Genomic DNA, 12,741 nt, shown 5'->3' on the forward strand with positions numbered 1-12,741 from the left:
TGTCAGGCTGCACTTCAGGACAATTTCAAATAGCTGAAAGTCTACATCAGTCACAAAAAAATGCCAACTCATTCATGAGAGCCCCAGCACTGAGGCAGGCTGTGCTGTTATCATTACTGCAGCAATCTTGCTGGAAAGGAAACATGTTCCTGGAAGCTTTCCTTCTCATCCATCATCACCACTAACCTGGGCCCTAAAGGCTGATTTCCACCCTCTGTTCTCCCGCTGTGACCGTGCTGCCAAATCTAACTGTCCCCAAAGGCATAGCCTGGTTAAATCCCTCGATGCATGAATGGCATCCAGCATCTCCCACAGGCTGTGGCATCCTTTCCCCATGAGGGCTGACATGGAAAACCCAACTAACCCCTGCAGGGATAGTGTGTAATTAGCATGGATTAATGAAACTTTGCACTTTGTGAACACCTTCTGGTAGAAGATGTTATTGGGATGTATAAATCCGGATGGAAGGCACTGGCAGGACACAGCTGGGTAATGTGGGGAGCACCAGGGGAAGCAGCATTTATGCTGCAACTGCCCCAGGATGCCCAGCATGTGCTGGATGGTCCATGACCAGCCCATGAAACATCCCTTTCAGCCCACAAGAGCTCCAAATACTCCTGGCACTGGCACAGAAGGGCTATGGGTGTTGGTGCTATGGGTGGTGATGCTCGCCACCCACAGCAGCACCAGATCCATCCATCTCCCCCTGCTTCATCCCAAAAAAGCCGCCTGGCCCCCCACTCTTCCTCCGCACGCGCTTCTCCACTTCCCTCACAGGAAACAGTTTTTAATATCCGAGACATCGGATGCCCACAATAAAAATGAAGAGTGTGATCTCCTGAACCAGAGCTGGGGGAGGGCGAGGCGAGCATCTGCTGGAAGCACGACACAACCAGACCCGCCTGAAATCGAGGAGCTATTTTGCTTTGGGAAGCAACACATCCCCAAACAGTTCAGACAGGGCGATGAGCATTCCTCACAGGATTTTTGCTGTGGAGCACTCTTCCTTCCCCCAGGCCTCTTGCTCCCTCTCAGGGGGTCCCCCAAGGGAAGCTCATGAGTCCTCTGCAACAGCTCCATGTCCTCTCAAGGGACACACCACTGCAGCCAGTCCATGGGACCCCTGCCATGAGCACCAATGGGAACTACAGGTAAAACCAGAGGTGGGCTGAGATCATGATCCTGCCCAAAGGAATCACAGCCAGGCAGTGGGGATTCAAACACTTCTGAGAATGCCAGCTCAGAATTCCATGCAGACATAGATGTGCATAGATAATAAGACCCTTTATAAGATGCTTCTGCTCTAGAGAAATCACAAACATGTCCAAGACATCTTTCCTTAGGCATCATTACAATACAGCAGGAAAGTGGCTTTCCTCTCCCATGGGGATGGAAATTGTCATCCCATCCCAAACAGGAATGCAGCATCTCCCAACTGGCGAAGTGGAACACTTTGTACCCAAAACTTTGAAAGCTCTCCTCTGTTTCAGTCCCTATTCCCTTACCCATTTGCTCTCTATCATAAATCAACTGAAATTAAAAAACATTTAAAAAAGTCAGCTTGACAAGAACATGGAACTTTTTGTTCCCCAGCTGTTCCAATGGACATTTCAAATACCTCAGACAACTTATTTCAATAAATTATTCCTTTTTAAAGACAGTTCACTGAAACAGCTCCCCTCCCAAGCTCCAAGTTTGATAAACTGCCTTTTTCTGACAATAATCACCTAATCAAAACAATACTGACCAGCTGTAGACATAATGTACCTGGGAGAGTCAGTGATTTCTGGCACAAAACCCTCTCCGTGGTTCCTTGCTGAGTGCAGAGGAACAGAGCAGCTTTCCCCTCTGAGGGGCAGGCAGAGCAGGTCGCATCCTTCCCTTGACTTACTTGGAAAACAAAGTCCTCCAGGACCCACACTGGAAAGGGCATCCTGTGGGGATGCAGAGCCTGGGGTTTCTTTGCAGCACCCTGATTCCCACCACCCCAATTACAGCACATCTGCCTCAGCTTCCCCATTAAAAGAAGAGTCTGCTAATTCTCTTGCTAGTAACAGCAATGACTTATTAAAAGGAAAGCATCCTGTGATTAAATGAGCAATACCCAGAAACACCAAGATGCAAGTGCCATTCAGCTGTGTCACAAAACACCAGCTTTTCTGATGAGTCTTTGGTAAATACTGATTTCTGTTTCCAAGACATCTTGCCTTGCTGGACACACAGACGTGGTGTCCTGGATAAATCATTCCCTGTTAGCTCTCTGTTTGTGTAGTGTCGATTTGTTGATGCACCAAACAGCACATTGACAAGCTGTGGCAGCACATAAAATAGGAGCAGACAGTGCAGCATCTCCCATCAACACCATGAGGCAAGCGAAGGCGGCGGGGAGGAGGTGAGCCACGAGCATCCACCAGGACACAGCCCTGCCTGGCAGGGTGCGAACCACACCGGCGAGGAGGGGATGCTCTGCACCCTGCCTTTGGGCAGGACTGCCTGGCACCAAGCCGGGCACGGCTACGGGGACAGGAAAAGGCAAGGGAGGATGTCCCCAGATACTAAACGCTGCGCTGAAGGGTATCTCTGTGCTAGACTAGCGCCTTGCCCTTTTTCAGCATTCAGAAATAGGCTGTAACTCACTTCTTTCTTTTTTTTCTTTAAGCTATGTACATGCTCATAAATGAGGTTTCCATGGCAGAAAGATGTGCTTCATTTCCACCTAGGCACAAGACAGTGGCATACGGTACTGCTTCCTGCGCCCCGGGCTCTAAGGTGTCTGCTGAGCAAGCATGGCTGCAGGCAATGAGTGGGAAAAAAGGTGAGAACAGGAGCTGGGGTTATTAAAAGCACAAACTCCAGTAGCTGTGCTCCCCAGTTCCTGAAAGACAAACCCTGCTGCATGATAAAGTGCAACCAAGGGCCCTGGCAGATGGTGCACAGGGCTTACAAGGCTTCTGCTCCTGCCCTCCTCCAGCCATGACCCACATAAGGCAGAGGATCTTCATCATCATTGCCATGGGAATGTCTGGTATGGATCCATCCATCCCCATTTCCCCCTTGCCCAGGCAGTGAGCTCCAGGCTGTGGCTGAGCCTGGTCTTGCCCAGCCCCTGCCCCAGGGGATGTCAGCACAAAAGAGCACAAGCACCCCAGGGTCTTTCCTCTCTGTCTTGCTAACAATGAAATTACATAGAAAAATCACTCTGTCTCACCACAGCACAGAGGGAGAGATGGGGATGGCCGCCCAGGAGGCAGATCCCTCCTGATGCTGAGGGCTCTGCTTCTGTGAACGGATCCAGAAGACAGTGAAAACTTCTAACCCATTCAAACGGCTGCAGAATAAACCCCTTCTGAAATCATTACCATGGCAACCAAGGAAAAATAACAGAGAAAGAAAATACTGACCTCAGCTATTTCACAGGAAACACCAACAACATTTCACTGACTCATCACTTGCAGACTTTTAAATATATATACATAAGAAAAGAATGAAATGGGTCACACAAAGATGTGATTTTCAACCTGACACCGGTCCATTAAGTTCCTCACCACCCTCCTCGTGGGTGCAGACACACATCGGGTCTGCCTCAAAACAGGAGCCAAACCATGAATCTTGGGGCCAAACACAAGGAATTCTGATGAATGGAAGCAGCTATTAATTAACAAAATGAAGTGCCCTTTCTTTGCCCTCTTCCATGCCTGATTCCCCATCATTTATAGCTCACGGCTGTATCCTCAGTCAACCAACCAGCCTTCTGGATGCCCTGCCCTCATTGCACCCACATTTTTTCCTCTATCTTAGTGCACCCACTGAGCCACAGCCATCCTGAAAACCACTTTGGTTCCCTTCAGTAAATACAGCTCCTCTTAGCTCCAGAGCCACTTGCTACTTTATAAATAGAAACCCAATCCACACATATTTTCAGTGATTACATTCATTGTCTTTGGGGCTCCTTAAAAGGCACTGGGCTTTAGCTATTGTCCTGGGTCCAGCAGTGTGAACCTGAGTCATGTTTAATCAGAGCCTGATAGACCGATAGGCTCCCTCTTTTCATCCTTTGCCAAACTGGTTAAAGGAAACAGTAGCAGGATAGCAGAGGGTTTTGCTTTGCTCCTCTGGGAGCTGGAGACATGGAAAGGGCAGCGCGCTTACTGCTTGGTGGGCTGGAGGACTGCTGGGAAGTTCAGGATTTAAAGGCATTTATTAAAAGGAAATTACTTTGACAGACAAGCGAACAAGTCCAGTTTCATCCCTTCACTGCATGGGAAAGGAAGATTTTGTTACGGGCTGAATGGAATGCTGCAAGAAAGGGATGAAAGCAGCTTTTCATTTGGAAATATCAGAGCTCTCTGCACAGGATGGACTCCCACCACTGCTGCTGATCTCACCTTCAACCATTCTTCCCTGTTGATGTCCCTTCCCAACCCACACGTGCAGAAGGAAGGAGCCGGGTCCCATGGAAATGGCTCCTTCTGGTGCGATGCAAGACCTTCCTCTCCACCACATCCTTGTTGAGCAACCATGGCCAACAAACAAATTCCCTGGCCCTCACTGCCTGTAAGTGGCCATGTTCCCATGCACTTCTCTCTGCCTTTCATCATCTGAAACCTGGGGTGCAAATACGGGGACAAGCCTTGAGCATGATGAAGAAACTCATTACCCAACCCTGAAGGGACATGCCATGAACCATCCTTGCCCAAGATCAGAAGCAGGACCTGCAGACCTCCCCAAGCCCTAGCACTGAGCAATCTTTACTGCTCTCAAGAGGCACAGCAGATATTCCTGCTTGAACTCTTTATCTCTCTCAGCTTGAGATTTCTGGATTAATATTATCCCAGAAAATGCAAGAAAAACATGAAGTAGCTCATCCATCTGCCCAGGTTTTGAAGGAGCTTAAGCTGAACAAAAGCTGCATTTCCACTTGGTCACACCTTGTAAGTACTTGAGATTTAAAGCCCTCTATTTCTAGTTAATCTAAACCAAGTTGGAAACTTATCTCACCATTAGTACTTGAGAAGGACCAGGGGGAGGGAGGGAACAAAAACAGAGGGAGAAAAAGGCTGTCTCTGTAGGGCTCCTGCGCCATTCTGCTGAACCGGGGTTTCTGATGCTGGTAACACTATCTCTAATGCTGACAGGCTTCCAGTAGGGAAAAGCTGATCGTTTCCTAGCATCAGCAAAAAACCAATTATAACAAAGAGATGAAATCCGGCAGAGGCGAGGGAAAAAGTGCTCGGCTCCTGTCCTTGCTCCTACTGGGGGCTGAGCAGGATGGGAAGGGGCATCTGTGACAGCAGGGCAGAGCCATGGGCATCACCACATTGGGACCAACCTCTGCCAGGAGAACCTGTGAATAAATGGACTTATCCCTGGGAAATCACCAACAATCAGCAATCAGGAGCACTTACAGACGAAAACATTTGTTGGTACAAGTTGAGGATACTCCAGAAGCTCGAGCTGAGTTTGCTGGCTCTCGCCCAAGGGGAACAACCACGATAATCAAAGAAGGAGCAGAGAAACACCCGGCTATCTGCAGAGAGCAGCGATTTTTCATCCTCACGGGGATGAGGCGAGTTTCGAAAGCACACACATCATTTTCCTATTTCACTGAGCTCAAATCCCGTCTCAGCACTGCCTGAGCAGAGATAACATAAAGGTATGGATGGCACCTGAAACAACAGCTGTAGTGATAGGATCTAAGGCAGCCCAAGTATTTCCAGCTTCGGAACTAAATTAACAGGAAAGGATTGAGGCTTACATCTCCCCATCCAGAAGAAGAAAACTTCAGTAGATGTCAAGGAATCCACATAGGCTCATCACTAAAGCATACGGAGAACTGAATTATCTGATAAAAAACCCATACACCTTCCAATTGCATGAAATCTCATTTTATTTTCCAATCATTCAGTCTGCAGAGCCAGAATAAAGTTTGCTTTATAGGCACAGCCCATTTTTAAAGGCTATGAGGGCCATGGTACCCATGTATTTTGCCTGGCACGCTGGAAGAGCTTTGTGAGCAAGTCAATTAAAACACACGGGTTCCTACAGGACCTCATAAACCCTTTCAAATCACTGAGGAGTGGAAGAACCCCTCAGGTCTATAAAAAGAATTACCCCCAGTAACAAACAGAGAGCTGGTTTTTGAAGTCCTGGTGATTAACAGCTCTGATGACTTCCATTAGCGTTGACTTGACTCCTTCAGTCTCCAACAGCAATCTGTTAATAAGAGTAATTTCTGCTCAAGCAGGAGCTAATTGAATACAGCACGTACGAATCTATAGGGCATCTCATTTTCCTACTGTGGGAGCACCCTATGCAGCTGTAGCACTGAGGAATCAAGTTGATGCTAGCTACAAGCCCTGCTTTGGGCAAAGCCAGCAAACACCGGGGGAGGGAAAGCCTCACTGCACTGCCAAAGCTTTGATCTCTTGGCTAAGAGTGGCTGGCACAGGGCTGAAGAGATGTGTAATGGAGTTAAACAGAGACATGGGGTATGCACCAACGTGGAAGTAGAGGTACCTCTAGGAAGAGAAGACAGTGCCTGAGCGGGGGACCTTGTGAGCTCCCAGGAAGAGCCCGGAGCAGATAGAAGTTGTCCAGGGTAATGCTGTCTCACTGATCAGAGGGATGAATGCACATGCGTTAAGTGTCTCCTGAATCACAGCCTAATGAATCAGATTCATACTGGGAAGCACCAAATTAGGACTTTCACCAGAGAGAAGAGTTGGGCTGTACTATTAAGGCTACAGTTGGAGTGAAGCAGCTGGGGTGCAGCATCAGTTTGCATTGATCTATGATGCTCAGAGCCCCTGGTGCAGCACCAGCTGCTGCCTGGGCATGGGACAGGTCTTTGAGTCACTGCACTCACAAAAAACAATTCAAAAGAGGTGCAAGAGATACCAAAACTATTCTACAATTGATTCCCTTCCTTCCTGACCTGGAGGCTTGACACAGATCCAGATGCATGAAAGAAGCCAAAATTTAGATGTCCTGGATTGAACTGATGCAGAACCATGAAGGCTGGAGGGGACATGGTGCTGCCCACAATCACCCTACGCAGCCAGGCAAGGGTGAGCCACTGCAGCTCATCCCTGGGTCCTGCACATCCTCCTCTAGTGCAAGTGTGTCCTCTCCTCTCTGGTAAACAAGGCTTTTGACAGAGCACCTTAAAACATGTCCTGAAAGCATTTCTCCTAATATAGCCCAGGGTGCCAGAGTGCTCATGTGAAAATCCCAAGAGGTAAATATCCATTAAATAAGCAGAGAGTTTAATATAGAAAGCCATGGAGTCAAGTACTCTTCAGGCCCCCTCATATCTTTGCAAACATCAGCCAGTGAAGATAAACGTGGCGTGGTTCATCACTTGCACGCTCTTCTAACAGAAAAAAGTCGTGTTTCGGTGTTTATAATCTCTGCAGCAAGGCCTGGTCCAGCATTTCCTCCCTCTAATTCCTGCTCTCATAACTGTCAGATTATGAAACTGCAGACTATAAGCCTCCAGTTTAGAGAAAAACACCTCCCTGCTCTCTGCCGCCACTTTGAGCAGATGAACTAATAAAAACAAGCTCTGCTATTCACTCCAAATGCCTGGGAGAAAGGAATCTGGAACAGTAGTAGCTTCAAAAATACCGTCAAAGCAAGCAACCACCCACAGCATCTGGAGTCCCCCCACGCTTATCCGCTCCCTTCACCTTCTTACCCGGAAACCACCACAGAAATCTGTCACTTCCCATCCAGCTGCAATGCTGGGGACTCACCACTGGCCAGGGCAGAGGCCAGCATCCCACTGACCCCTTTCCCCCAAGCCAAAGAATCAAGGAGCTGTGTTGCCTTTAGGGTGTTTGATGATGGAGCTTGCTCACCCACGCATCCGCAGGAGGATGTACGTGCAGGGTGGGAGCCTACACCAGCATCTCCCAAAGATGCTCCTGATAAAGGGCAACAAACCTTAATCCCCAACTTGGACAGGCACAGCGGATCTGCTTTCACCTTTCAGCCAAGGAAGGAATATGACTGTTCATTGGTTTCTGTGAGCCACCTCCCCCCAGGTTCTTAGGAGATTATCTTCCTGCTATTATTAAATAAAGGGGGAATCACTCAAGCTTCCCTGCAGAGCTCCCACCAAGGGCAGCACATGAAGGTGAAACCTGCAGGACTGGAGAACGCATCGCTGTTTAATGTGTACTGAAAACAGCGGGTAGCCAGCCAGACTGTATTAGGACATCAGGGAGAAGGTGCTGGCTGGAAGGGACACATTGAGCACAGCCATGCCTCCCTGGTGTTCGGTCATTGAGGCATTAATGCCACAGCGGGACACAGGAACTTGGGGTCGATCTCAAGCCACCACCACTGCCACTGTGGGAGAAATGCCTCTGCATACAACAAGCCCCTGCAAGCATGAAACGTGCCAGGAAGGGACAAGAGTAAAAAGCCATCACTGAAGATATGAGGGAGGTCCCAGCAAAGGCTGGCACTGGGATAGGGGTGGCTGTGTCTGTCTGGGAGAGGAGACGTCTGGCATCCCAGGAGCAGCACCATGCTGGTCAGAGGGAGCCGTTGAACATTGCAGGAGTATCTAACAAGGTTTTGCAGCATCTCACCATACCTGCTAATAAACTCATCACCCCAAATACAAAGTGTGCACCTGCAGCACCAAGCCACCTGATGCCTGCAGCAGGACCAGAGGCACCATGCCAGGCGTGCTGCCAGCAGCGTGCCACAAAACCCTCATGAGACCAGACCCTGCAAAAGCCTCCCTGAAAGCAGAGCTCTTGTCATCCTTGTGGAGATGTTTCAAGAGGAATGTAGCAACTCCTTTTCTTAATGACTATATATAGGGAAAAGCTCTGCTAGGTGACAAGTGTGCGAGAGGCTGGAACAGAAGCAGCCTCTTGTCTGCAAGGACTCAGATAATCAAGCAGAGGAATAGCCAGAGATGAGTCTATTTTGGACTATTGCTGGAGCATTCACAGGGAAGCAAAGGCATTTGTTACCTCCTCTCCAGGGACTGTAAATACAATAGGCTTCCCTGCCTGCAGCTGCACTGACCCCGGAGCCTGCAGCCAGCACTGCTGGGCTGGCACAAACCCAGTGGCAAACAGCTGGTGCCTCTCCTTGGGCTCTGCACCACAGAACCCAGCAGGGCATGGTGCTGATGGCCATCTCAGCACAGTGCTGAACATCCCTGTCAAGGCTGGGATGCAGGAGGTCACATAGCCAGGTACCAGCTGGGGTGATTGCTGCTGCCCCAGCCTGCAAGCTGAAAGCATGCTCAAGAGAGAAAAAGCCAGCCTGGTTTTATCCTGAGGCCCTACAGCATCCCAATGCCTCTCCCCATCCCACTGGCAGATGGATTCAGCCCCACATCCCCGCTGTGCCAAGAGCCACTGTTACAGCACTCACCTGCTCGTGGTACTCGATCCCCATGCTCAGCGTGTTGATGAGAATGGCCACCATGATGCCACGGCCGAAATACTTGCTGTCCACGATCTTGCGGAAGGTCTCGCACACCACGTGCCAGAAGGCCAGCACCCGGCTTGCTCTCCTGGCGCGAGCCCTGCCCCGCTGCGGGTCCCGCTGGTCGCTGTAGTGAGCATCCTGCGTGAACTCGTAGACCCCATCGCTGTCCGAGTCGGCCGTCTCGTTGTCCGTCAGCTCAGCTTCACTTGCCAGCGCCTTGAGGCAGTAGGGACAGCTCTCGGGGCTGCAGGAGCCACCGTCCAGCTTGGTGCAGGGGCTGGGGATCTTGCAGGAGCTTTGGCAAGGCCCTGAAATGCCATTGGGGCAGGGGCATGGCAGCCTGTCAGCCATAGGAGCAACCCCCAGTCCCCATTAGTATCAAGCTGATGCCCTTGACACGACAGGCATTTCCTAATGGGAAAAGGGCTCCTGCTGGGTTAAAGAGCCCTAGGCAAAACCTGGGCTTCCCAAGTGATTTCTCCCTAGTAACAGAGCCCTCTTTGCTGTCCCCAGGCAGATAGAGCTGTCCAGAACCCTAAGCTCACCTTGTTACACCTCTGGTCATTATGGCTAGGAGAAAGCAATCATCTCTCTGGCCCTGGCAGGCTCTGGGATGTAATTATCAGCAGCACTGCTGTAGCAGCCTCCTTTCCTGCTCCCGCTGTTTGCTGATGCTCCGAAATCACCAGCTTCCCCCTCCATGTGCTGCCCTCAACAGCAGCTCCCAGCTGCCAGGTGGCTCCCGGGTGACAATACCAGCAGGATATTCCCCTATATCCCACCATCTGGCCAAAGGGAAAGGCTATCTGCAAAGCACATGCTTGACTCCTGCACAGCAGCATGCCGCAGTGAGAATAAAACCCCAGCGATAAACCAACTCAGAGCCCAGCTCTGTGTATTCAGTCTCTGGGCTGGGGACTTGGTTTCTTCCCTGCACAGCTCCTGGCTGGAAAGGTCAATGCTATCGTGGTGGGATGGAAAAGGAATTCATTGTCTGGGAAAGCCTGGCCAGAAATGCTGCTTGGAAGCTGAGAGGGTTTGGATTAGACTGGCCCAAGCTTCCAAACCTCAGGATGTGGAGGGGGAAAGAGCATCCAGCAGTGAAGGTATGAAACCCCTGATCCAGGAAAGCTGCATTCAGCGCCTGGCTCTGTTATGGGCTTCCTGAGCAAATCACTGATTGTTAATACTCAGCATCTGCAACTGCCATTGAGCAAAGCAGACACTTGATCTCCCCAAGCCTTGTGTGCCACACGGAGCAGAGCTACGCAGTGATCGGGGATGTGCTGGGACTCAGATCTGCGGGGTGCCCATCCCCAAGCTCTGCAGCAAGGAGTGGGCAGTGCAGCCACCTCCAGCCCCTGCATTTCAGCAAGGAGTGTGACCATTTGGAAGCAGCCAGGCTCAGTGTCACTGAGCCCAGTTTTAACTGATTTGGGAAGTGGTGATCCCTGTAATTGCAGATTAAGTTAGTTTGAGGGGAGAAATTAGTTGCAGAATAAATCCCCAGGACAGGGGATGAGAAAGAAAATGAGTTCAATGAAAACTCCAATTTCCCTTGGATGTTTGAAAGTACGAATTCTAGGATGCTGAAAACTCTCTGCTGATTTTGGCTACAAAACACATTAGGTAGGTCAGAAGGTTTCTGTTGGCCTCACCTGGAAAGCTATCGCCTTTCTCTGTAACGTGGACTGAAAAGAATCCTGCAGAAAGAGAAATAAATCAGGTCACAGCTTGTATTTCTACAAGGCAACCCTACATTGACACCCGGCCCCAGGCTCACCAGTACTCTGGGTCTCCAGCAGCTTGTGCATGGTGCTATACGGCCCTGGTGGGATGTTGAGGCTTGTCAGGGTGCTGCTCCCACCACCAACCGCTGCTTCCCCAAGGTTCTTCTCCTTCAGCATCTCATGGGAGGTACTGGGGTGCACCGTGGGGTACACTTTGCTGCCCACAATGTTCTTGGGGATCCCCTCAGGGCTTGGCAAGCCAAGGCCTGGCTGCGGAAGGGATGATCGGCAGCGCACTGGCTCGAAGTGGCAGTCAGCATGGTAGATGCTGTGGACAGACTCGGTGTTGCTGGGAGCAGCACTGGGGGTCCCATGGGCAGTTGATGCTGTAGGGGGGAGCATCAACCGGTTGGTCCCATTGTGAAGTGAGCTGGTCTCCACATCGCTGATCTCGGGGCTGGCACGAGGTGCCCGCAGGTTCCCATTGCCCAGGTGATAGTGGTGGTGGTGGTGGTGATGGTGGTGGATGAGGTGGTGCACTGAGGACCTCTTCCTCCTCCGGTGCTTCCTGGCATGCCGGTCAGACCCTGCTTTGCTCGTGGGGCTGGCGAGGAAGCCCATCCTCACCCCCGCCACCCGGTAGAGCTCCACGAGCTGCTTGCTGCCTTTACGGACAATGTAAACCAAGTACTTGAGGAGTTCATCGTAGCAGCTGCCTGGCTCTGAAAAGCTGGCGAGGGTGCTGGCATTGGACAGGTAGCGCACTCGCTGCTCCTTCATCAGCTGGCTCTCGCGCTGCTTCGTCTCGGAGAACTGCGTTGCTATCACCACCAGGCAGAGGTTGATCATGAAGAAGGAGCCCACCTAAAGGGAGCAAGAGCCATCAGCCAGCTTTGATGGAGCAAACCCCATTCAGCCCTGTCCCCTGCATCACCCAAGAGGGACCATCAGCCAGCACCATGGGGGGACTGAGTCACCCCCGAAACCCCCACCCCAAGGACTTGCACACCAGCGCTCCACAGAGCACGTCAGAGATCAAAGACGAGAGCAGATTATTGTGACAAAAAGATTTTGCTCTTTTAAGATGATGTTTTTCTCTCCCCGCAGACAGCGGTTGTAATTATCACAATTAGTGGCATTACTGATGAATGCACTGAGGCTTCCTGATAGGAACGTTCTTCCTGGCAGAGTCAGGGCAGCCTGCAAGCAGATCCCTTTCCCCTGCTAACGGGATTTGCGGGTGACTGTTACGCAAGAGCATCAGCGGGCTGTACCCACAGCCTGGAGGCTTTATTTCCAGCCAGGGTTTCATGAGGTTCTGCCTTCTGCAGAGCCCAGCCTGGATCACAGGGAATTACTGACATGCTAACGGACTATCACATACTGTTAACGTTACTCGCACGGCATCTGGAAAAGCACTGATTGTCCTTCCTCCCCGCCATTTCGGGGATGCTGAGAGCAAGGGATGGTTTCTTTTCTGGGGAAGCTATTAGATGAGCCAGAAAAACCATCATGGACTAAACGACCTCCTATCTTCTCTCATCAGGGTTTGAGT

General features: G+C 50.6%; 1 protein-coding gene across 15 annotated transcripts in view; it reads right to left on the reverse strand.

The window, feature by feature from the left end:
- Window positions 1-12,741, reverse strand: part of CACNA1G (calcium voltage-gated channel subunit alpha1 G) — a 138,434-nt gene that overhangs the window by 65,860 nt on the left and 59,833 nt on the right. For all 15 annotated transcript variants that reach the window (XM_061377187.1, XM_061377185.1, XM_061377183.1 and 12 more), the window contains exons 8-10: window positions 11,240-12,050; window positions 11,115-11,159; window positions 9,400-9,764 (exon numbers count right to left, since the gene is read on the reverse strand). In XM_061377187.1, coding sequence (XP_061233171.1) covers window positions 9,400-9,764; window positions 11,115-11,159; window positions 11,240-12,050 — 1,221 coding nt within the window. The remainder of the gene's footprint in view (window positions 1-9,399; window positions 9,765-11,114; window positions 11,160-11,239; window positions 12,051-12,741) is intronic.

Source organism: Neopsephotus bourkii, unplaced genomic scaffold (genome assembly GCF_033783945.1).
Source record: "Neopsephotus bourkii isolate Nb327-2 ecotype Australia unplaced genomic scaffold, CSIRO-AGI_Nbou_v1 NB_1749, whole genome shotgun sequence".
NCBI classification, from domain to species: Eukaryota; Metazoa; Chordata; class Aves; order Psittaciformes; family Psittacidae; genus Neopsephotus; species Neopsephotus bourkii.